The following is a 26426-nucleotide window of genomic DNA, read 5'->3' as shown; positions in this document are numbered from 1 at the left end:
ACGTATAAATATGTTCTATTTTAAATCTTTTAAGTGTCCCAAAGATGTATTTATACGTTTTTTTATGCTAGAGCATACAGAAGGCTTCGATGCAGCTTCACAACTGCAAAGAACGGTTGATGCAATAGTAGTTATTACAAAAACGGCCGGCAGGTGGCAGCAGAGTACAAAAGATCAACCAGGGCCGTGTTGAAAACAAGCCGATTTACCCACAGTTCTAAACAGATTTGTGAATAATGATGAAACTTAGCTATATTCTAATGCTAATTGCTGTAAAACAGAAACAGATAGAAATATACTTTTTTTTCCTGATGAAAGAAGAGACTAACCTTTCTTTTGGTAGGTTCCTTGTTTTTATAGCAATAGAACACAATATTGTGTGGACTTTGCAAAATCAGTCAAAATCCAGTAAAACAGTCGGGAGCAAAGGGGGTTGCTTCAGTGAAAATGGCTGGGAGTGAATGAGTTAAAGGGGAAGTCATTACATTACATTAGTGGAATATGAGTTATGCAGCAAAATCCAGTCGTTTTTATCCATCTCAGGGTCGGCCATTTTGTCACTTGCTGTCAACTGAAGATGACATCACAGTTGCTCAGGGCTCAGGCAACAACCAATCACAGCTCACCTGTTTTCTGAAGCTAAGCTGTGATTGGTTGTTACCTGAGACCTGAGCAACTGTGATGTCATTTTCACTCGACAGCAAGTGACAAAATGGCCGCCTTCTGATATTGATCAAAACTGCTGGATTTTGCTGCTTAACTCATATTCCACTAATGCAATTAACCAGAATAATGTATTTAGACTAGTGGGGCTGCATAGAACATATTATTGTAAAAAAAAAAACACTGTTAAGATTTAAATGTTTAGATATATTTTCAAATTATAAATTTTTCCAATGATACCTCTGCACTCGCCATCAACCTTTCCGTAGTAGGTGTTGCTGGGACATTGAGGCAGACATTCTCCATTGTAGCGCCGGGCTTTGGGGTTGCGGCACATTTTACAGTCGTCATGGTCCGGCCCGTCGCACGAGGCGCAGTCGGCGTGGCAACGAACGCACTCGCGTTGCTGTTCGCTAGGAAAAAAGCCAGCGGGACAGTCGTCCACACATTTGTCGGCGTGGAGGAAGAAGTAATCGGCACACTCTGGTGATGAAGACACACACACACAAAAAAGACTTGAGAGGAAGGCTGAATGGTTTTGAAAAATAACAGCTGCGATACTTAGCATAATTTGATCATGTTCGACTGTTTGATGTTTTTTTTATTTTATTTTTTTAAATGTACATTGGAAACCGAGTCTGAATGATTGACACACCTCTTCAGCCATGCCTTCTGTTTCTGATAGGCTATTCTTGTCGCGGTATCACAAGTTTAAAAATAATAATTACAATAAAATTTGAGGCATGAGATGTGGTTAGAGATGGGATGATTTTTCAAAAGATCATTTTAATAATAATACACTGTCTGTCATACAGCCAATTTTATCATACATATGACAAAAAGTTTTTTTTTTTTATGAACTGCAAACTGCCTCATTTTAAAGCGTTTAAAATCACTCAAAAACACAGCAGTATTGGAGGGCCTCTAGTGAAAACAAGTGGATTTTTAATTTAACTACTAACAATAATTGTAAATGTACTTTATATTACTTTCATTCATTTCCCACTTTAAATTTGTTGTTTTTTTGTGTGTGCCAGTTTTCATAATAAACTGTTTGACACATTTTAATTATTTCTTACACTAATAAAATGTGTGTTGTTTTCTTCTATTTGACTTGTATAGATGGCAGGCCTACATTTAAAAACATTTGGATTTTTAAAAAAAATCTTACACTTATTTTGTAAATGTTCCCGTTGTGTAGTGCGCCCCTCCCAACTCTTTGCCGCAACGATAAATAATATCATTTGTCTTTAAAATTGTTCTAAGTACACCTACGCAGAGGAGCTAATACTCCTTGCACTCTCTGACAATGAGAGCGCTACTGCCACCTAATGTAGTGGATGTGGAATTACACTTTATTGTAGTATGGCTGAAAAACAATATATTCCCCTGCAACCCCCTTATAATGGTTTTGTTAATCAAATTAAATGTGCTTTATTCTAAATGTTACTTTACTTTCATTCCTTTTTTTTGTTTTGTTCCTTAAAGTTGTCCGCCACGCCCACACACGCACATTTGAATTGATATACAGGTGTACTCACTGTCACAGAGTCCGTCCTGGTTGCAGTGAATACAGTCGGGGGGACAGCGGAGGCATTGCACGTCTTGACTGTAGTAGCCCGGCGGACAGCCACGCACACAACTGTGCTCCAACAGGAAGTGGTCGGGCTCGCAGCTCAGACAAAAGGAAGCGTTGGCATGACAGGATGTGCACTCGGGAGCACACGGGCGGCACGTGCCATCCTCGGGGAAACCTCTGCAAACGAAAACAGGTGTGAGGGAAGCTACACACATACTGCAGTCCTTAGTTCAATGTACAGGTAAATACAGGGTGGAACAAAAGTTGATATACAATACATTTATATTAACTTACTTAAGGAATGAAAGAAGGAAGGAGGGAAAAAAGGAAGGATGACTTAAGGTTAGGTCGCCACACAAAACCAACCCTATTTTGAAACCCTAATTAGAAACCTTGCTGTGGAATTCAAAACCGGTCAAGAAACCCTCACATTTACTTTGAAATACTTAACTGTGTTTAATAAATTTCATTGTAACAAATGTGAATGCCATCAAAAGAAACAATTTTAATGTTTATTATTTAGTACTTTGACTTACAAGTCAAACTTGTTATTCGTTATTTAGTTTACTTTTAGTACACCATTAATCCCTTTTAGCAGCCAGAAAACCAGTACAACTTTTTTTTTAACTGCATTTGTAATAGAGGAAAATACTATCAAAGAGCAGAGAACTAATATTATAAAATACAAGTTAAGATATAAACATGTTTCATAAACTGTAAATACAGTGTTGCCTCGAGTTAGATGTTTTTCACGCTATGAGCTGCCGTGTTTATTTATGCATTTATTTTTGACTTGAGTGCGCTTCAAATGCACACCACAAGATGGCGGCAGCACACTTCACAACATTGAGCCACCACCAATTCATATTGGTTTCCCATTGAAAGGCTGTCGGTCTAAGAAGAAGAAGAAGAAGAAGGTGTGGAAAAGAAAGTTACAGTTGTGTGTGTGGAAACTACATTTTATATACAGTAATGTTAAAAAGTACAGTACAATAAACAGTACAACGCTGTTGAGTGCATTGTTTCTAATGAAAAAAGGGTGTATTATTAAAATAAATAAACAAATACATTAATATCAACAACAACAAAAAAATTAACTTCACTAAAGCTCACTTGTACCTCAAATTTTAAACATAAAGTTTAAAAGAAAAAAATGTATACACTACAGGTTATCACAGACAGCTGACCTGTCACACTGTAGCACACAAGCTGCGTGTTGCAGATAGAGTTCGGCCTGACAGCGCTGGCATGCGTCGGCGCCGTGACATGCGACGCAGCCCTCGGCGCAGGCGTCGCAGCGCCCAGACGTGATGTTGACAAAGGTGGATGCGGGGCAGCGAGTCTCGCACTTCTGATCGGACGTCAGGAAGCTTCCTACAAAAACACAGAACAGTAATTACTACTTATGTACTTCGATGGACACATTCATGTTAATGCTAATCATGGATTTTTTTAAAGAACAACCATGATATGCACAAATGATCTTTTATACACATGCTTATACATACAAGAGAAATTCAGAAGTGTATGTGAGAGCATTCCAGTCGTGAAAAATTCACATTCCACAACATACATTCTGAGGACAGACCTTTGTGACAGGTGATGCAGTCGTCTCTGTGTGTATCAAAGCAGGTCTCACAAGAAAAATGACACAGCTCACACTCTCCTTGACCTGAAACACACACACGCGTACACCTGGGAAGCTGAAATTGGGCTGTTCTTTATGAGTGCTCTCTTTTCATATTTGTGTTTCGTATTTCTTTGAAAGTGCATCGCTGACTATAGCTAAGACAAAGAGCGCCTGTTTGTCCTACCGTTCCTGAAGTGTCCACCAGAGCAGGCCCCCAGCCGAGTTCCCTTCACGCACTCGCCGCCTTTCAGCATCAGTCCGTCCTGGCACGAGTCGCAATCATCAAACCGCGGACCGCCGCACGTTTTGCACGCTCGGTGACACGTCTCACATTCCTGACCCTCCACGTCCACAAAGAAGCCCGCCTGGCACGCCTCCACACAACTACCGTCTTTACATAGACACAGAAAAACACACGTACTTTTGTCTCACTGCTCTTTCAATGTGGCCTCCCAAAATGGTGGAGATTGTTACCAAACAGGTAGAATCCCCGCTGACACCAGTAGCACTGTGATTCGTCGCAAATGGCGCAATGCCGGTCTTCACACTGAGCGCATGTCATACTCTCGAGAACACCAATGGTGCCGTCCGGGCAAGACTTGTAGCAGTCAGAATCCAGCCTGCCACACACAAACGCACCCAATAAAAAACACATTACACTACAACACAATAAAATGTGCAAAAAAAAACAATGTTCATTGAAAACTTACTTGTAGAAATCATCTTCACACTTGAGGCAGATTGTTCCCTGGTCTGGGTGTCCGGAGTCCTCTGTGAGAAATATTATAGTTAGCATGTTTGCGTACAGTACAATACTGCAAGTAGCATTTTAAATATTATTTAAGAAAATCAAAACAAATATAAAAACTACAAATATTAACAATGTTAATAATAATTATTAGAATAAAATGATTGTAATTGTATTATTATTATTGTTTTATAATTATAATTATTAATTTATTATAACTAATTAATTATTATAATTATTAATAATTATATAATAATTAATAACACTAATATATTACAAAATAAATATTTAAAAAAATATACAGCCATATAAATTATGATTATTAAATCTAACACAATTTTATATTTTAGGACAACCACATTTAACAGTATGCTAATTTGTCACAGCAAAATAATTTATATTAATTTTAAGTTGAGTACTGTATATCGTGTTTTTAATTTTACCATGTTAGTTTGGGCCTTGGCTTGCTGCCAAACTGCTAAATGACTATCAGTCATAAAATGATCACATAAACATGCATACTCTTGTCAACAAAAAAATAATCTCCCCCCAACTTTAACACCTAAACAAAATAAATAAATAAAGAAACAGCTCACAACTTGTTGTGTTGTTTGTCACCACTAGGGGGTGTTCTAAGACAGCATAAAACGACTGTTGAACTGATCACAGCGAAAACACAATTTTGAACAAATCTAAACGCATCACATAGTCACAGAGTATCTTTAAAGCTGTGGTGAGCACCCAATAGCCCGAGGGTCAAATACTGTAAATGACAGATCGTTTGCTCCCGCCACCCACACAAAGTGAAGAATGAATGCAGAGACATGTTGCTACGTGTACAAGTCAATTAGTCATTCACTTAAGTGGAAGAAAAAGAAGTGAGGCACTCAAAAGCTGGAAACCATGCCTTCAAGTTGTGTGTGTTTGTATTGTTATGTACTTACTGTGCTCACACTGTTTGCAGCCGTCATCGCAGGGCACACAGACTTCAGCCTTTGCGAGCTCACCTGAAGAGCACAAGTTGACAGCAGTTAAAAATGAGACAAAGAAAATGCAAAATTCATAAAAACAGAAGATATAACTAAATTATACAGTGCAAGATAGACATGAAATATTTGACGTTTTAAAAAGTCATCATTGGGGACTTTAATGGCTTTAATTGCACATTGATCTGTTACTTTGTTATGATTGATTTCCATGTTTTCAAGCAAAAAGAATGTTTTGGGTCATTACGACACCATAAAAAGGCAAAATATAGTTCCAGATAAAATGCTTTATCAGGGGCATAAATGTGAAATAGGATACATGATATAGTTATGATTAATGCTGTCAAAGTTAAAGAGTTAATTGATTAATTGATCACAAAAAATTATTGCATTAATCAGGAATTAACGCAGATTAATCGCACTATTAACTTTGACCATAGCCTTTAGCGTGGCAGCGGATGGCTACGTTTAATGTAGCACAGGTTGTGTTTGAGCAATAAACATAATTTCCTGCATTAAAGTAAAGCATTTAATGAATGTTTACCTATCACATTTTGAATATTAGTTCATGTTAAAATATCGAGGCCATTTTTGTTTCCATTTTAAATTATGCAAGTAATTAACTGATTAGAAAAAGAGGAGGATGAGCAGGTGCAGTGGATACAAAAATGTTGAAGACGTCCTCATAACATTAAATGTCAAAAGAATTAACACATAACCGATCATAATCTTCAAATTTGGCGGGGAGAAAAATGTAGAAAAAAAGTGATTTATTATTAAGCGATTAATTAATCAAAATTCTAAGATGTGATTAATCTGATTAAAAAAAATAGTTTGACAGCTCTAGTTATGATACGAACAAATGAATCACTTCTTGAACAGTGGACCTTGCTACTACTGAACAATTGACACATTTTCAAGTAACAAAATAAAATAAAAAGGTACAAGGCCATCTTTGAAACCTAACTACAAAGCTGGAAAGTACAGATAAGTGGCTTCAATATGATATATGACATGCTGTGATTTGTTGCAGACTGATTTTTGACCATTCACCTGTGCTGCACACCAGTGGAAAACATTGTCCCTCTCGGAGTTTGTGTCCTGGGCTGCAGCTGAGGCAGTGGTTGGCTGACGTGCACACAACACAGTCGGATGCACACGGCTCACAGCGCTTGCGCTTGGAGTGGAAGAAGCCCTCGGGGCAGGCGTCTCGGCACTCGCCCCCAAACAGGTAGCGGGACACATCGAACATGTCTGGAAGGGGACGAGACATGGAAGAAAACCTGTATATGACATGCATAATGTGCAAAAGGAGACTAAGGGCTGCTGTGGAAAAGTGAGACTATACTGCAACACAAAAGCATAAAAAATTTGTTGAACCATGGCATTACTTCTTTATTTTCAACCAGTTTTATCTAAGAGGAGATTTAGGGCAACTACGCCAAAGCGTAGACTGTGGTGTATAATGCTAGAACATCCAGAGCTAAGGCACAGCAACAGGCTAAGATAAGGTTAGCATATGATTTTCTTCTTTTTGACCAATGTTATCTGGGAGGAGACTAAGGGCCGCTGTGGAATAGTGAAGACTTTCGATTTCTGTATAATGCAATGGGCTAAGTTAAAAGCTAACAGCTAACATTAGCGTGTGTTATTATTTTCAACCAATTTTATCCAAGTGGAGATTTAGGGCAACTGCAACAAAGCAGAGACTGTGGAGTATAACACTACAACATCCAGAACTAAGGCACATCAACAGGCTAAGATAATGTTAGCATACTGTATGATTTTGTTCTTTTTGACCAATTTTATCTGAGAGGAGACTAAGGGCCGCTGTGGAAAAGCGAAGACTTTGGAGTTCTGTACTGCAATATGCTAAGTTAAGAGCTAACAGCTAACATTAGCATGTGTGATTATGTTCAACCAATTTTATCCAAGAAGAGATTCAGGGCAACTACACCAAAGCGAAAACTGTGGAGTATACAACATCCAGGGCTAAGGCATAGCAACAGGCTAAGACAATGTTAGCATATAATTGTGTTCTTTTTGAAGGACCGCTGTGGAAAAGTGAAGACTTTCGAGTTCTGTATAATGCAATAGGCTAAGTTAAAAGCTAACAGCTAACATTAGCGTGTGTTATTATTTTCAACCAATTTTATCCAATAGGAGATTTAGGGCAAATACATCAAAGCAGAGACTGTGGAGTATAATACTACAACATCCAGAACTAAGGCACAGCAACAGGCTAAGATAATGTTAGCATACTGTATGATTTTGTTCTTTTTGACCAATTTTATCTGAGAGGAGACTAAAGGCCACTGTGGCAACGTGAAGATTTTGGAGTTCTGTACTGCAACGTCCACAGCAATAGGCTAAGTTAACAGCTAACAGCTAATATATATATATATATATATATATAGCATGTGTGCTTATTATTTTCAAACAATCTTATCCAAGAGGAGACAATGGGCCACTGCACAAAGCAAAGAATGGAGTATAAAACTGCAACACCCAGAGCAAAGGAACAGATCATTGATCTGTGTGTGCGTGCATGTGGTGTAAACAGTTGCAGCTTTAAGAGCGCCATAGTGATAAACAAGCATTAGCCACCTCCATCTCCAGACATTAATGATGTGTCGTGGGTGGAGGGACACACATGAAAGAAATCCCCACACGCTGCCTGCTACATCTTTTGCATATAAATCTCAAGCGTGCGCCTAAAAATAGTGGCGCAGATTAATCGCCTCCACACTTTGTTATTGTTGTTTGTGTTTAAGATGGAGGATGGCACACCACCAGGATACAAAGCACTGACCTGCTGTCTTAAGCAGGGATTAGACCAGGAAAGTGAAACACTCACGTTTAACTTGTAGGACTGATCCCAGGCAAGTCAAGTTCATTGCAAAATGATTGATTGAATAAATGAATGTATGATGGCCATTTTATAGCACTGATCCCAGGTCAGCTGACACACAAGTTTTTTGTATGTCTAAACGATTGTACTACACATGGCTGATCCCAGACCAGCTGAGAGCTCGTACCTTTGTCACAGCTAGTACAGTTGTGAGGACCCTCGTCAGTGCATTCTTGGCAGGTGTGGTAGCAGCGGTGACACTCTTTGGCCACAGCGTAGCGCCCCCTCTGGCAGCGGATTACACAAGCGCCTTCGTCGAAAAGCCTAAACGGGGAACAATGCAAATGAAAATAAAAAGATGACAACAATGACCTCCAATTTGTCAGATTATTTCATTATAATCACAATTGGCCCTCATTTACAAAATCACTCATATCCATACACTTATATCCATCCAGCCACGGAATTGAGCTAATACTCCTTGCGCACTCTTTGACAATGGAGCACCACTGCCACCTACTGTAGATGATGTGCAATTGCACTTTACTAAAATGCAACCAAAAAAATAATAATCATGTACTCTAATTTCCAGATCAAACTATGCAGGCAAATTGTATTGGGGGTTGTGGACGGTGGTCTTTCTCACCGTGTGGAGGGGCAGCTGGTGCAGTCCTCTCTCTCAGGACCCGTGCACTCCTGACAGGTGACGTCACACAGGCGACATTTGCCATGCCCGCCCATGTACTGGCCTGCAACGCGGACATCACAGTGCATAAACAAGCCTTAGAATCAATACATAGCATCACTCACTTGAGGTTATTTTAGTTCATGACTATCAAAAATAACTCAAACTAAAACCAAGACCATCCTTGTCTTTAGACATTAGGGCTGAGATGCATCCATCTTTAGAAGCAGTATTATGCACTGCACTTGCTGTAATTCCAACTCTGTGGACTGTTATACAGTAACTGTATTTGATTTGTGGATGGTTGTTTTTAAAATGTTTTTAACATATTTGTTAAAGTTTTACTACATGATACTTACCGATGTCTTTGTAATCTTGCACACAACACAAAAAAAGATATCTAACATCAAACTTAATAAAAACTAAACTAAAACGAAGCATTTTTGTAAAAAAATAAAAATAAAATCTAAAATTGACAAAGCCACTCTGAAAACTAATTAAAGCTGACAAAATTAAAGAAATAAAAAACCCACAACAAAATCAACACAAACTATAACAAAAATTCCCCAAACTATCGTATCCCTGTCACTCACACAAGTTTACACCTCACTTTCCACTTGAGTGACGTCCCTCCATGCTGTGATGTTGACATTCGCCCACCTCATTATTCTCAATGACAACTGTCGCCTGCTTTCTCGCCTCCCCAAGGCCTTTGCTTGAACATTTCAAAGTTCCAAACACACACACAAACACACACTGTTCTGCATTCTGCCACATTTAACAATAACCAAATTGAGTGGTCAAGGTGACAGAGAAATGCCTCACCTCAAATAAACACCTAGTCACTGGACTTGTTATTCACTTCAATACACATAACCTAAAATGCATGCCCTATTTGCATCCTCCCTGTGGAAAACAAACATAACCTGGTGCCACGCGATGGATGGAAGGCATCTAATACCAACCATGTGTGGCTCTAGATGTCGTCAGTGTTACAACACACTGCAAGCAGACTGGACATAACTTTTATAAAGCTGATGTTGCTTCGGACAACTGAGGAAGACACACTACACACTCGCACCGGTCGACGGGAACGCGCAACCGAGGGGCACAAGGGCAGCAAGCAGTAGGACGCAGCCCACACGTTGCAAGCAGCAACCGGAAACATCGCTGATGTGTGAAACCCGGAAGTCGGAGCATCGTCATGATCTACTTCAGTCTGACTCGCTAATGCTAATTAGCGCGCTACTCGCGGCACTTGTATCACTCGGAAGAACGGCTATTCATAAAGAACGCTTCAGGAATGTATACACAGAAGCATCTTAACATTACTCACCGGCATATGCTCTTCCTACGCTGCAAAATAACTTTTATTGGAATAACTTGACCGTGACTTTTTCCTTCTACTCTCGAATATGGCTACAAATTACCAGTGTATCGGAACGTGCGGAACCACACTGCCCCCTAAGTGGCCAAATCGTGTACAACATGAACAGCGCTCGCAATAAAGGCACACACAAATACAGTATAAAATAATTTAAATGAAATCCATTTTGGGACATTTAAACAACTAAATGAGAATCAAAACAATTTTGGGCACACCCTACATTTTATAATTACAAACATACACCTCTCGCAGAACAGACATGCCATCTGTAAAGCTGACTTGGAGTTTAAACCAAAAAGACCATTCCATAGCAGAAACTGCTTAACATTTCAACAAATGGACACATTTTTTACCTACCCGTGAATAAATGTCTTTGCTTTCAAATGAACACCTCTTTTTTTTTTCGAAAAAAAAAGATGGATAAAACTTACTTTCCTGTGTGCACTATTTGTTGCAGCAGTAGACATGTTTAAGAGCTGACATAGCAAGTTTTAAGCTGACGTGGAGTTTAAATTAAAGGAATGCAAAGTATTTCAAGAGTGATGCTAAAGTAATTATGGCCTGGGGAACTTGATCTAAATAGGTTTCCGCCCATATAGACACCTCAAACTCACTTCAGTTGAACAAATAAACATTTTCTCTCCATTAGCTCACCTGTGTATTGACACATTATTGGAATAGTGTGTGTGCGTACGCGCATGTATGGACATTTTGCATCTGCAGCCAGACAGACGCAGGAAGTTCAAAAAGAGGAATCAAGTTTAGGGAAGAGAAACTTTCACTGTCTTTGCCAACATTAAGAATTTATTCAGTCAACTCAACACCTCTCACATAACTCAATGTGAACTTTGGTAGGCACGTCTACCCAAGTCTGCCATTTTGATTTGAAGCAATTTTTTTGTGTTTTCTTGGACAGTTCCAGGTGTCCAAAGACTTCTACGAATTGCATCCAATTTCTACTAAAATGTGCATACTATGCAGATGTGTGATGCTATATTGCTAAAAAAAAAATTATATATATTTTTTAAGTTTTATCATGGTATTGTGAGCAGACTAGTGGCAATGTTTGACACCTCATAAAGCGAATACAATTTTAGAAAAATCATCTCCTGAAGACAGTTATGCTGTATAACCTAAAATGTAATTTAGTACACAAGTATGCTTCATCCTTACGTGTGTATTTTTTAATGTTTATTTATTTATTTTACAAATGATTCACCAATCTCAAGTGTTTTAAAATTGCTTGCTTTCTTTGATGATGCAACGTCAACGATTGAGCAAACATTCCGTTTTTGAGGATGACGGAAACACAGCACATCACCATAAATATGACACCACTTGTCAAAAAAAAAAAAGATAGCTGAAATAATAAGAACAAAATAAGAGAATAAATAATGTTATGATTCCTAATAAGAGATAAAGTAATTCGCAATTGGTAAAATATACCTCTAAAACATTGTATATTATATATTAAAGTGTTGATTTCATCTCACTTATTGATCAAATTTCTAGGGCCATTTGTATTTTTACTTGTGTCAAGACAATACACAAAATTAATTTCAAAAACTAAATACGTAAATAAAATTAAAATAAAATATCTAGTGGCCATATATAAGTCACATTCAAAATATGTGGTTGTACAAGTTTTTTTCAAGGCAAGTTCAAATAATTAAATTCAATACAACAACGTGCCTAAAGTAGCTCCCATTTAACCAGTTTCCACACAAACTTGGTGGCACACTGGGTCGCACCCACATAATGGCGTACTTCATAAGATAGCTGAAGAAGAGAGCCGCAAAAGGATTCTTTAGCGTCATGTGTTAATTAACTTCGAATCGAAGCTGTTAATAAAGACAATAACAAGACTAATTGCGGAGAATGCTGCCAGGTTATCAAACTCAATGTCCGCTACAGGCACAGACAGCGACCCCCATCCAATTAAAAACTAATAGCGGCTATCGAAGGCTTATCTGCCGTGAACCGAACGCAACAAGCTAGATGCTATGCTAACCACTACGAACTACCCGCCCGCCCAAACTACATTGACTACAATCCAAACGCACCCCCTTGCTTTTAGTGTGGAGGTTTTTCAGCACGCAGACAGTAGAAACAACATAACCAGCACTTTTTTTTTTTCTACAGACAGTTCTCGGAATGGACGGAGCGGATAAAATAATTTAAGACCTGGGTAAATTGAATTTTAGACATGGGGTGAAAATATGGGTGTTTTTAAGATATTTAAGGCCTAAAATTTAAGCTTTTTAATTTTAGACTTTTTTATAGACCCCGCGGGAACCCTGTAAATATAAAAATGAACAAAAAACAAAAACATGAATCGAGTAAACATTTTAATAATAACATTTAAGTAAAAAAAAAATCTAGGACTGTGCATAACAATAATGCATTGTTGCTGATATGTCACAGGTACACAAAAGAAACAGGTCTTATACGAGGGTTGTGTATGTGTGCATGTTTTGTGTGCCAAAAGTTATCAATGACAACTTTATGTGAAACAAAACCAACAGGGGATTCATCAGTCTTTATTACAAATCAACAAGAACCAGGACAACAATCTAATAATACTGTAAACAAACACACGCACGCTTACGCTCTCTCTTCTCACGCACACACTCACAAATTCCCACACACAAACAGATCTTTTGATATTGTTCTTTTGTTATTAGACGTCAGCACCACAAGTCAGGAACGTCCGCCGGCCATCGTGCAACAAGGAGATGCCATGTCGTGACCACTAACATCTAAATGTTGCGCTCATTAAAATGTAATTCTCGTTTTGGGTCATTTGGGTCACTGGAAGGGATGCAGATGGAAGAATCGAACGCTACTCGGCAGCAGGGGACACAGCGGGATACATTTTTCACAAACATTGAGCATTTGTGCATTTAAATGTTTCGAGACTTCTAACAGATTCTACACCCTTTGCTGAACAGGAAATACAAGCAATCAGGATCCCTGCAAGATGACAAATTGATTTAATGACCGAGTGTCAACTGGCCTGACATCGGGAACATACAACCTTTAGATCAAGTGAGGGATGGGCCTAATTGATTGGTGTAGGGTGGAAAAATAAAAGTTATAAACTTACGATGGAAATGAATGGGAATTTATGGAAATCAGCAGGAAGAAACAAGGAATTGATCATTTAGGAATTTAAATATTGGGGAAATATATTTTGGCATATTCCTAACTTAAGCAGATTTCATGCTAGTACAGTGGCAACTTAATTTATGAGCGCCCCAACTCACAAATTTTTCAATTAACAGGTCGTCACATGGTCTTTTTTTCTTCTTCTTGGTTTGTTTGGTTGGATTTTTTTGCTTTGTGTTGTGAGCCACATTTTGATACATGATGTTGAATAAATAAAATGAAATCAATCCATCCATCTATTTTCTTAACCGTTGGTCCTCACAAGGGTCGCGGGGGACCAACTGGAGACTGGAGCCTATCCCAGCTGGCTTCGGGCAGTAGGCGGGGTACGCCCTGAACTGGTTGCCAACCAATCGCAGGGCACACAGAGACAAACAACCATCACACTCACAATCAGACCTATGGACAATTTGGAGTGTTCAATTAACCTGACATGCATGTCTTTGGAATGTGAGAGGAAACCGTAGCACCCGGAGAAAACCCACGCAAGCACGGGGAGAACATGCAAACTCCAGCCAGGAAGGCCGAAGCCGAAATATGAAATAATTGGGGGGGGGGGGGGGGGGGGGGTAATAGAGCAATTAACATACTGAAATAGCCTTGCATTAAATGTATTTTGTATCAATGTCTGCATTTTATATTTTGCTTCGGTGCATACCTTTCCATTAAAGGGATACTTGACTCATTGAGCCATTTTCAGCAGTAAAACATTAATATTTTGTCCAGAATTAATTTGATAACTTCATTATTTTCCATGTATAATAACTACCTTTAAAAAAAAATGTTTTCCACTTGCTGTCGACTGAAGATGACATCACCTGTACTGAGGAATTAGGTAACGACCAATCATTTCTCACCTTTTTTTGGGGTTTGGCCAGTAAACTGAGCTATGATTGGACAATACCTACTTCCTCAGCACAGGTGAGGTCATCTTCAGTCGACAGCAAGTGGAAAAAAATGTTTTTAAAGGTATTAATTGTACATGAAAAATAATGAAGTTATCACACATATAGACAACATATACTTTTTATTGCTGAAAATGGCTCAATGAGTCAAGTATCCCTTTAAATGTCATTCAATTCCAAGTTAAGTCCCATTAAATGCCATAATTACCATGGAAATTTTCCAATTTGGAATAACAAAAAAAAAAAGGTTGATGTCTTCGAAGCAACAGAGGCAAAAGAGAGCACAAGTGTGCTCTTGATTGAGCGAGTTTGCTGCCTAAAGGACAAATGTGATGACAGCCATTAGAAGTTGAGCTATTTCCACACTCTGGCATGGAATTGGGAGATCAAAACATTCAGAGAAAGTTCCATCACATTTTATTTAGCTTTTTGTGTAGTCAAATGCCCATCCCTGGTGAAAACACGCAGTAGCGGTAAAGTCGATTTTGCTGCCATTTTGACTTAATTTTCTTTAGTGTGCGTGTATGTTGCCTGTATATGTTCCCTCGTGGGCCCAGACGAACAAGATTTTCACATTGTTATGTCAACTTGTCAACAATTTGTTTTCTTCGACGTATTACACTGTATTTACAGAAGCTCTCCTAGTTCCATCTGTTCATTATTATTATTATTATTAACACTGGAAAAAAAGAGAGAAAAAGATGCACACAGACGCATTCAGAGATTCACAGGTTTTAGCGATGCGCGCTACACTGGCAACAAAAAAAAGTTCAATTATTTTGGCATTGATGCTTTGGTCACAAAATACTGACACTTTTTGTTTTGTTTGCACTTTTGTTGTTGTTGAGGAAATTCCCAGTCATTGTACACCGCGACCGTCCGAGTACACAGCAAAAAAAAAAGAAAAAAGAAAAAAAAAAGGTAGGTGTGTTGTAGTCCCGTCTTTGCACCTCCTCCCATGCAGTCCCTTTAAGAGGCACAGATTCCTTTATAAATTATGTGACTGTGAATGAGTGGGGGGCATGAGCAAGGGGGTGTTGGGTGGTGAACCCGTCAGCCCTTTTGCGAACATGTTCTGCAGCACAGTTGCTGCAGAACTTTCCTCTGGCAGAGATTGTTCTTTTTAACCAGCACGCAGAAACTGCCTTCCGCCCAAGATTCTTCATTTGCTTTCCACAGACCAGGAAGGAGAGAGAAGGAGAAAAAAAAAATAGAGAACACATATACACACACGGAAATAAAACACACGCGAGGTGTGATTGGTCAGGAGATGGGAAGTTGAGGTCCAGTGGAGTGATTGGATCCATGCCAGGAGAAGGAAGCGGGGAAAAAGATTTGAGAGAGGGAGAGAAAAAACAAACAAAAAAAGTCACACAATTAGAAAATTGACAAATTTTGGCATCAAATACTTTAAAAGTCATCAAAAGAGAAGTCCTGAGGCTGGATTGACACTTCTGTACAGTGGTTCTCAAATCAGGCGCTCTCATTTTCCCAAAGTATACTGGTGAAAATACTGTGTATATATTTTAATGAGCCTTAATCCCTCAAAACTAACTAGCAAATCACCTACAAACACCAGTTTTACCGATTGACATGAAATTGGGTTGAAAATTACGACTGTCTGTAATTTCGAATAACAACCCGGGATAAACTTAGCCCCTCCTCAACAAAGTACTTTTTATGTTTACAAAAGGTACAGAAATGCTCAAAACGGTCATAGGGAATATGTCTGACTCTGTATCTTTTTGTTTGCATGTAAGGGTACAAAGATGTGCCCACTGTTGTATGGAATGCAGTGCGTTCCCCAGGATGCATTGTGGCATGGCCTGCTGAACTTTTTCCGTCATTAATCTTATAAATGCTGTGGAAAAAAATCTCCATCCATATCATTGTTTTACATTGTCTTAATGTTGCCAGTTTTAAAGCATCTGTACTGGCAAACAAGAGTATATTTCAACATTTTATTAACACTAAGTGAATTTTTAAAAACAAAAAAATAATGTACATATGAGTAGTTGTACTGTAATGTATTGTACTGTAATGTATTGTAATGTACATCTGGTTAGTTTATAAGTGCAATTTTTAAAATTTTAATTAGGAATGTTTTGGCCATCGTGGCTGTTATCACTCCTTTACCAACAAATATTTATCAATATCCCCACCCAAAAAACAAAAAACGAAAACATTACTTTTAGCCCGCTTCAGTTAATCAAAATTGTGAACTAGTGTGACATGACAATTTCTCAGTCACTGCTATCATTATGTTCAAAAAACACAAGATTGTGCTTTCCAATATTAACTTTTTTTTTTTTTTTTTTTTAAATATTGTGAGATTTATACAGTATTGTGAGCATCTTAAAAAAAAAATATATATATATATAGCCAACCTCCCCACAATATCGTGATAATTATCGTACCGTGAGGTTCATATTGTGATATTTATCATATCGTGATGTTTGGATATCATTAGTTTTCACATGACTTTTAGCTATTTTGTTTTGTGCTTTGCTACCTATATTTTCTGGTACCTTCTATTTTGCTTATTATCTGGTTACTTTGGTATGTGGTTATTTCAGTACCATTTGTTTGGTAGTATCTGTTTTCTTTCCCTGTCGCCTGTTATTTTGGTGCCTGAATATTTCTGTACGCAGTAATTCCGAGTATCTAAGGCTAGGTGCACAGTGTGGGTACTTAATTTTCAATTTGTATGTATTAAACTATGGTACATAGTTTGCATATACAGTAAACGGTACAAATTGTAAAAGTGTCCCAGTATGTGTTTAAATAGGTTCACCCGTGAGGGTACAGCCCGTGACAAGCCAATTTAGTAAAAAATTTCTGTCAGTGTAGTGTAAATCCAGCCTTAAATTGATTTTAACAACAAATGTAAAAACATTTAAAAAAAAAAAGGGGGGGGGGGGGGATTCAAAATGGCCTAAAAGAAACAACATGCAGAGAGAAAGCGAAGCTATGCTTCCACAAAGCGGTACAGTACAGTGTACGTTGCCTTAGTTTGGTAAAGCTAACATAACTTTGCGTTTCCACCTGTTAGATACCACAAAAGTGTTTTTTTTTTTGACAATGACAACTAACAGAAAAAAACTGAACTATTTGGTGGAATTGTGAGTAATAAGGAAGTTAGAAGCAGAAGGAAATAGTTAAAGAATATTTGAGTGTTAGCGGAATGAGTGCACCCGATCTAGACACCATCACAAAGTACCCCGGGAGTGTTTTTCTTAATAAAAAATAACAAATACATGTCAGGATGTGATGTTAGTGACATTTTGAAGCACACAAGCACTGTAGGAGATGCTAGACAGCCACTGCAGTTCAAGATGTTAGTTCCCCCCCAAAAAGCACTTCAGCTAAATGTATGGTGTTATGTGAGTTGAGGACCCTCGGAACTACCATGTTTTGATGGCCAAAAAAAGGAATAAAAATTAAATCAAAATGAAAAAAAGAACCACAACATTTTACAACAGCATTTTACCGTTTTTCGTTAACATACTAGCTTTTAATTCATAAATCAATGTTTTAAATATTACACTAATAATGTATATATATTTAAAAAAAAAAGAGAGAAAGAAAAAAAAAACGTTTTTTTTTAATTTTATTTTTTTATTTTTTTTAAAAGGAGAGCAATGATGATGTTAAATCGAATGAACAATACTGAGCTCTCCTGGAAAAAGAAAAAGAAAAAAAAATATTACACTAATAAACATAGTACGTCTATAAGTAAATTAAATAGTTGTAACATATGTAAAAGTGACAAATAGTTGACAAAACCAATATTTTATTTATTCTTTTTTTTTTTTTGTCCAACTGCCTATTTCCCAAAAAGTTGTTCTGAATTTAGCCAGATTGTGATTCAACTGGGGGGCTAATTCATATAATGCCACCACCACATGTTATTAGCAAGACACTAAATAGTAAAAAAATAATAATAATACATATACCAAAAAATCTTCCTGGAAGAGAGTCTTGGAGTACTTGCAAGGGTCCCACTATTTACCGTTAGAAGCATGCACTTGAGTTAGTTTGTTAAACACCTTTTGGAGGCGCGAGCAAAAGCTTTGCATACGACGAGAGATGAGAAAAAGAGCTGAAAACTCACCATCTTTGCAGATGGTGCTGACCACGCAGGCTCCCACCTCCAGATTGTAACCGCTGACGCAGCTGCTGCAGTTCCTCTCACCGGGCCCCAGGCACTCGTAGCAGCTATGGTCACACCTGCCCACGGAAAACACGTGCACGGTTAGGACACAGTAGCATCTTGAAACTTTGGATTCTTTGCTCCAGGCCTTTATATCTAATTGACTTCTAAGCCACTGAGCTAAATACAGTTGAACAGCGATACCCATTAGGAGTGGACTGGTACACTGATACATATTTCCCACATGGGAAATATTACGGGACAGGAAGTGTCTACTTTACTACTCTGTAAACAAAGCTCAGCTTCTGACCAGCGGATGCCATGGCTAGCGATAAGCTTTTGGCAATGCAGTATGTCAAACTTCCTCCATTTTGCATAGGGCTTGTTATCATTCGGGTCACAACAGCTTTGGAGCTTACCCTGCTAAAGCAGATTTTAAGAGCAACTGTAGAAAAATGGAGGATGTGGATTATAATACTGTACAGCAACATTTTCAACGTATGTTATAGCAGGTGTGTTTAATTTCATTCATGAGTGGGCAAAGTGCCACTGTAGCAAAGTGGAGATTGTGGAATACTGAAGCATTCAGAGCGAAGAAAGTACAGAATATGCTAATTAGGGATAGAGGGCCAATTAATGGCGCCGATATTCATCATTTTGACGAATATCGGCATCGGCCATTTTGAAGAATCATAGGGCCGATAATAGATCCATTTTTAAAAAGTGTTCATTTCAGGGAACTAATTACCGGGTATTTAAATTTGCAGAGATGCTGCTGATCCTGGGAACTCTCTGCACCTTCGGTTTTTGTTTGAAATTCAAACTAAGATAAGTCAAATTTTAAGACTTGAGATATTCTGAAATTTTCGAAAACTTTATTTACCGTATAAAATAATAGGGAGCTATTTACTTAAGTTTATATTTAACTTTTGAAGACATGCTACTGGCCGTGGGAGATCCCTGAACTTTTTGTTAGATTTTTAAAACAAATATGTCTATTGACTAAGATTTATTTTTTTACACTCCAACATTTTACAAACCCTAAAAGTTGCACAGTAAACATTTGCTTACAAATTCAAAAATCTTAGCGCTGGAGTTTCTATTTTTTCCAAATTTTGATGTCAATATTTTTTCTTTAAGTGAAAATGAATATCGGCTCCAAATATTGGCTATCGACATCCTTGACTACTAATAATCGGCATTGGCCCTGACAAAACCATATTGGTCTATCGCTAATGCTAATGGTGTATCTTGTATTTAAAATTTTATTCCAAAGGAGAACATGGTCCACTGGTGTTACGTGGACACTGTGGAATGTAATACTGCAGCATCCAGGGTAAACTAGCATTATAGAATGTGCGCCTAATTTGATTCCAAACGAGCCTAAGAGCTGTTGCAGCAAAGTGGAGACAGGTATATATAAAACGTCGACTCCAACTCACTTCTTACAGGACCTCTGCACCTGGCCTCCGTCGGCCATCTGCTCCGACAGGTAGTAGCCGCTGCTACACGTGGACACGCAGCGCCAGTCCTCCAGCAAGTAGCTGTCCGCACATTTGGTGCAAGCCTCGATACCCGTGCCTGCAAAAAAAAATAAAAAATATAAAATAAAATAAAAATCTTGAGATTATTCTTTTTTTCCCAACTTCTTATTCTGCTGAGGTGCGCCTCTTGACGCCTTACCTGCGCAGGTGGCACAAGCTCGGTGGCAGGGCTCACAAGTCCTCCGGTGGCCATTGTAGTAGGAACCTGCGTCGCATGTCATCTGACATTTGTTGCCTTGTAAACTGGACACAAAATAGAGGGAGATTCATTAATATTTTATCTGTCTCTTGAGGGTTGCATCAAATGCAGATGGGGGCATCTACTACGCGACATCTATAAGGGTGGAGGTTTTTGGACATAATGAATTTTAAATAACATACTCAATAATGTTACTGGTATTGAAGATGTATGACTGCAAAGTGTGAACCATGGAGTGTAATACTGCAGAAAGTAGGGTAAGATAAAAAAAAACATTGTACTTTTAGAGTAACCTCTACTTCAAAAAAAAAAAAAAGGAAAATGGAATACAATACTGGAGTGTCCAGACCAAATAAGGCAGAGCAAGATATGCTAACGTTATTGCAAATTTCATTTGAGCCACCAAATCTTCTTGATATATCTTAAAGCGGAACCATTCAATTTGGTTCCATTTAATGCACTCACACATTTGAAATCAAAACCTTTTTTCTTATTCAAACCATTAGTCAAACATTAATCAACATGTATCCATCCAGCCATTATCTAGTTCATCATTTCTACCACTTTTATCTTGGGGAGGAAAAGTCTCAATCGTGTCACTCTCAACTTGTTTTTTTTTGTATAAAAAAAAAAATATATATATACATATATATATATATATATATATATATATATATATATATATATATATATATATATATATACATACACAGTATATATAAATTGGCGCTATAATTTGTTAATAATTGTATTTATAGTCTAATGATTAAGTTGTGCAATTGAGTAGTATGCAGAATTAATTTTCTCCTACTACATATTATACTGCAATAATTGTCCCATGATAATGTTCTTGAAATAATTTTAAAAAGAAGGCAATTCAGACAAATTGTTCTGGAGGTGATACGTGTGAAACCGGCCAAAGGGCCTATGCAGCAAAGTGGATACTTTAGAGTGTAATACTGCACATCCAGGGTAAGCTAACATTAAAGCATGTGTGTTTAGTTTTATCCGAGACGGGACAAAGGCACATTATTACATTATTCTGAAGTGAATCATGAATTCCGGCCCACCCTGTAGACGTCTGTATAGATTTAAGTCTGTATATATGTCTTAATATACAAATAAAGGTGGTGCAGTGTAAGCACTGTATTGATGTTTTTTTTTTTTTTTTTTAAACAACCAGCAGGTCGCACTGACCCATGAACATTCACAGTTTGCCAAAGAAACAAACAGGAGAGTTAAAAGAACCTGCAACACTGCTCTTGAGTTGGATGACATTTAACTTTGCAGGTGTACCTAATGTTCTGTTTCCCACTTTAAAAATGCATCAACATATGGGTCCGCTTTTGGAGGCAAGTCCAACAAATGTTGCCTGGTGTGAGTTTGCAGTGAGGACAGCTCTCAGTGCAGTGCTGAGCTGAAAAACAGCTGTTCTGCATTAGCCGGGAATTCCAAGAAATTGTCTGGACCCCTCTTTGCCCCCTTCGCCGCTACTTTCCGACAGTGTGTGTGCGTGTGTGTGCGCATGTGGACTGAGGAAATGACGGCTCCTTAGTCCGCGTGGATAACTTAAACGGCTTAAGAGATGAGAACGTCTTCAAAAGAGGCGAGCAGAACACAAAATGGCTCAGCTTGGTGTGTGGGTTCCGGGTTTATATGGCTTTTAATACTTGCTGGGTCACAGGGTGAAAGGCAGTCCACTCAATAAAGACGTCCCAGCTGCTGCTGACAATTTCTTTTCCCAATTTAAAACAGTTCCCCAGTGTCTTAATAGCATGAATAATGAATAATAGTTTAAATAGTTTCCCCCAGCATTAAATTCCATAGAAATGACAGAAGTATCTGTTTTTCATTACAGATCATGTGAAAACAAAATAATATGATTCTTAGTAAATTAACATGTGTGTCAGACTCCCCCCCCCCCCATGTTGTCATTGTAGGATGTTGTTTATAGAATTTTGAGGTAAGGAAAAAAGGTTTTAAGTTAACAAAACAAAATGTGGAAAGTGAAGTTCTGTGAATACTTTCCAGATGCACTGTACTTGGTTGTGTAATTTTAAGCTTGATGGGTGGGCAGTCGGTCTAGACCAGGTGCCACCAACATGGAGAATCTCATGAGTAGCCCGTGGATCCGTTCTAAAAATAACTCACACGTGATGGAACACTTTGATTTCCTAATAATGTTGTCCAAATTATCATATGAATACATAAACACTAGAAATATTTTAGAAATAAAGCATTTTATATTGGCAATTACCTATTTCTTAACTTATTCAATCATTAATATGAAAGTCTTTTTTTAATAACATTTGAATGATGCTATTTTTACATAGACATGATGACACTATCAGATGACAAAAACAATAACAAACAGAGTACACTCCGCAGGGCCTGCTATTCAGAAATGTAATGGCTGATGGAATCGGGCTCTTTCCAAACCAAGCCCTCCTGCACATGTTTGTCTTGTACCACCATCCTGAAGACAGACGAGTGAGGTGCTTATGGAGCAGGTGTGTGGAGTTCTATATTGAGTGCAACGCGTGCGATGACCTTACCTACCATTGGGATTTTGGGGTTTGGAAGTCTGATGAGTTTTGCTACGGTGTTTGTTACTTTAGTGAGTTTAGTACGGTCTTTAACAGTCAGCAAATTGAAGAAGCAGGTAGAACAGTACAATAAGACAAGTTGAATAGATACTGTATAACCGTTAGATAGCAATAGAGATGGAGCAACAGAGAGACCTTTTAAATTATGGTGAACTATTTTCAAAAGGTTTGGTGACCCCTGGTCTAGACGCAACTAGTTTTATACAAAACATTAAAAAGGGAATTGTATTTAATTTGTAACAATGTAACAAACAAACACAGAAATTCACTTCTATACATGAGGGGCGAGAGAGAGAGCCCTTCAAGAATTGTGAATAAAACACGAGTAATTGACACCCCACATTTTTTTAAATGCAATTTTGTTTTTGTTTTTTTACAATTGCCTGTCTTAACAGTTTAAACCATGAACTCAACAATGATCCAAAAATGCATATATGAAAAATACCATTTCGAAACTTATCTTCAAAAAACACCTTTGAAAAATGACTGACAGAAGATTTGATAGTTAAGTTAGTAGTTCACCTGGTTCCCTGTTTACATTCTGTGCAGAAATTGGAGGCGGTGCATTTCTTGCAGTTTTCCGGACATCTCCTGCAAATGTTGAAATCTGCAAGACACCAGACGAGAAAGTCACAAAGATACATAAAGACACGCGCACGCACACGCACACACAAATAAATAATATTGCTTGCAAGGAGGGAAGGAAGCAACAAATGAGCAAAACAGCAGTAAGAGAAGGGATTTGATGGAGAGTGGAAAAGTGTCAAGGCTCAACAGCTGGGGAACGAAGACGACGACCGTAGCGTGAGGACAGGAATGCAGCCGAGGAAAGACTAAATAGACGCGGACACACTTTGACATACTACACATGGACACGCGCTCACTCCCCTCCAAGACACATTCATAAAACATTAGAGTTGCTCTGCTAACCCAAAAGCAGGGCAAGAATATTAAACTACCCGGAAACCTCGACCAAACTTTTAAAGTTATAAAATATGACACTAGATCTAGTAACGTGGCCGCGAACTTGGTGGAATTTTCTGAAAAATACATAAATAAATAAAACTGTTTGAGTACTTCAAACACCTCTAATATCCCCTATGACAAATACATTTGTGAAAAAACTATTGATTCTCTAGGGTACGCATACGTAGCAAGTGTTGCTTTTTCGGAAAGCTTCGTTCAATGTTGCAAAACGTTGCAGACACATGACAGACACTCTCAAACGCTCTTGATACTCTCAAAGCGTTTTTCTTGTCGCTATTGAATTTTGAACATGTTCAAAATTTCCCTGCAACAAGAAAAATGGCTTGAGAGTAGAGAGAGATTTTTTCTTGTTGCTTTTCTTGCCACCAAGTGACTTAAGCTTAAGCTGTTATAAGCATACGACGGTGATGGTTGCAGAGTGTAGTGATAACATATTGTATATCAAGTTAACAAAAAAAAGTCCAATGAACTAGTTATTTAAATATATATATTGCTCCATCTTGTGATTGGATCGGTCGTCGGTTATTTTTTTAATTTTTTTAACTCTGTGATTTGTGATTGGTGATCAGCCCCAAAAACCCTGAGCGTGTAAATGCCTAATTAACAAATATGTGAAATGCATGGTACATGGCCATTTAGCTTTAAAAAAGTACTGTGTACCTGACCTGACTTTACCTAAGGAATTCACCAGAATGCCACTACCAGGAACAAAATGTGAGAGAATCAAGGGTCGCTATTTACATGTAAATTTGATGCTGCTTCTTTATCGAATCAACGGCACACGTGTTTGAACAGCCTTTGTCAAACGATGTTCTGTCCAATAATGCGGGCCAGTAGAATTTCTTTCAGGTTGTTGTCAGCCTGACAAAGCAAATAAAGTCATTTACCGCAACATGACGCCAGTCGTTGCCAGCGTTTTAAGGGGGAAAAGGAGGGGAAAGTATCTACAACATCTTTGGCCTGAGGAAATGTTATGATTGAACTTGGATGAGAAGGCGGCCCATCTGCTGCCAGGATGCTGAATCGGCAGCAGACCAATAAATAGAGCGAATTATTACATGATCCTTTTGTGTCTCGCTGCTCCACTTTTTATCGCAGCTAGTCTATCTCGTTTTGGCTCAATGCAGGCAAACCCTGCCAGTATATACGCGACAAGATCGAAAGATATGCTCACAAACCAATTTATTAGAAATCTGTCAACAAACACGGGAAACCCAAGCAGAGTTTCAGCATATTTGGTTCGTTCCATTTTTTTCCCCAAATTAAAAATAAAGCAAAAAAATGTTTTAAGTCTTGTCCGGTTGTCACACTACATAGAAGCTACGTTACATTGCGATCTATGGTATCATCCAATTTTAGAAAACCAAACTAATATCATGACGCATGGTACTGTTATTATTTACAATACCATACCATTTAAGTATAATATTACCTCTTAGTTTGTACAATACATACTGAGATATACAAAAGTGTCATAACGTTCATTCAACTTAAATATGGAACTGGTGTAACGTGGCATGCTAGCATATGACACGGTCTGTTTGTGAATGTGTGTTTTGCTTTTTTCATGGCTTTTGCCGTATGGTTACCGTGGTCGAGGTAGAAGGCGTCGCCGCAGGTAGCCACACAGGCGTGGGAGCCCTCGTTGAGGTGGAACCCGGGCCTGCAGGTGGTGCACTGGTCACTACGGCTGCCCATGCACGTTTCACACAATGACGAGCACTTCTTGCAGCGCTTCCTATCATCGCGAAAGAAGCCGCTAGGACACTCAGACACGCACATCCTAAAAAATAAAAAATAAAAAATGAAAATATTAGATCAATGCTTTTTCATATTAGAAATAATAGCTACCTTATCCTAGATTTTGAGTGGTGTGTGCGTGCGCACGTGTGCGGTGGCTATATGATGAACAGGTGGAACATCTGCTGGATAACTTGATCAAACTCAGTCACCCCCTCATTTCCCGTCTCTTCAGGACATCATCAAGATCACACAGCAGCCTTCTTCGCACATTTTTAGAGCTCACCGCCAAGAAACACATATTGCATGTGTGAAAAGCACAATCCACCACTGCACATGCCATTTAACCTGTGTAAACACACAAACTAACACTGACAGCATGTGTAGCGCTATGTGTGGGAGAGACAGTAACGGTAACCATTTCCTGTTTTTAATTCAGAACCGGGGTGGGCAAACTCCTTCCCCGAAATGTTTCAAGCAGAGCTGAACACTTCCATTAATCGTCAATTCCCATCGATGACGACGCCCCCCCTGTCGCCGAGTGCACAATGACACGAAGCCTAAAAAAAAATACACAGACTGAGCACCGACTGAA

At 38.4% G+C, this 26426-nt stretch overlaps 1 protein-coding gene across 3 annotated transcripts in view; it reads right to left on the bottom strand.

Annotated features, from left to right (window-relative positions):
• pcsk5b (proprotein convertase subtilisin/kexin type 5b) overlaps positions 1-26426 on the bottom strand; it is an 81753-nt gene that overhangs the window by 5272 nt on the left and 50055 nt on the right. The window contains exons 16-31 of one of the 3 annotated variants that reach the window (XM_077561467.1): positions 25681-25874; positions 23627-23711; positions 20439-20542; positions 20198-20336; positions 18717-18832; positions 9104-9206; positions 8645-8781; positions 6660-6860; positions 5565-5627; positions 4583-4643; positions 4347-4492; positions 4057-4263; positions 3831-3914; positions 3430-3616; positions 2205-2419; positions 904-1146 (exon numbers count right to left, since the gene is read on the bottom strand). In XM_077561467.1, coding sequence (XP_077417593.1) covers positions 904-1146; positions 2205-2419; positions 3430-3616; positions 3831-3914; positions 4057-4263; positions 4347-4492; positions 4583-4643; positions 5565-5627; positions 6660-6860; positions 8645-8781; positions 9104-9206; positions 18717-18832; positions 20198-20336; positions 20439-20542; positions 23627-23711; positions 25681-25874 — 2285 coding nt within the window. Of the gene's footprint in view, positions 1-903; positions 1147-2204; positions 2420-3429; positions 3617-3830; positions 3915-4056; positions 4264-4346; positions 4493-4582; positions 4644-5564; positions 5628-6659; positions 6861-8644; positions 8782-9103; positions 9207-12864; positions 15772-18716; positions 18833-20197; positions 20337-20438; positions 20543-23626; positions 23712-25680; positions 25875-26426 lie in introns of those variants that run through there. The other 2 variants (XM_077561466.1, XM_077561464.1) reach the window with 2 other exon arrangements.

This window comes from Vanacampus margaritifer, chromosome 3 (assembly GCF_051991255.1).
Source record: "Vanacampus margaritifer isolate UIUO_Vmar chromosome 3, RoL_Vmar_1.0, whole genome shotgun sequence".
Taxonomy (NCBI): Eukaryota; Metazoa; Chordata; class Actinopteri; order Syngnathiformes; family Syngnathidae; genus Vanacampus; species Vanacampus margaritifer.
Note: the sequence above shows the minus strand (reverse complement) of the source record. Positions and strands in the feature narration are given on the sequence as shown.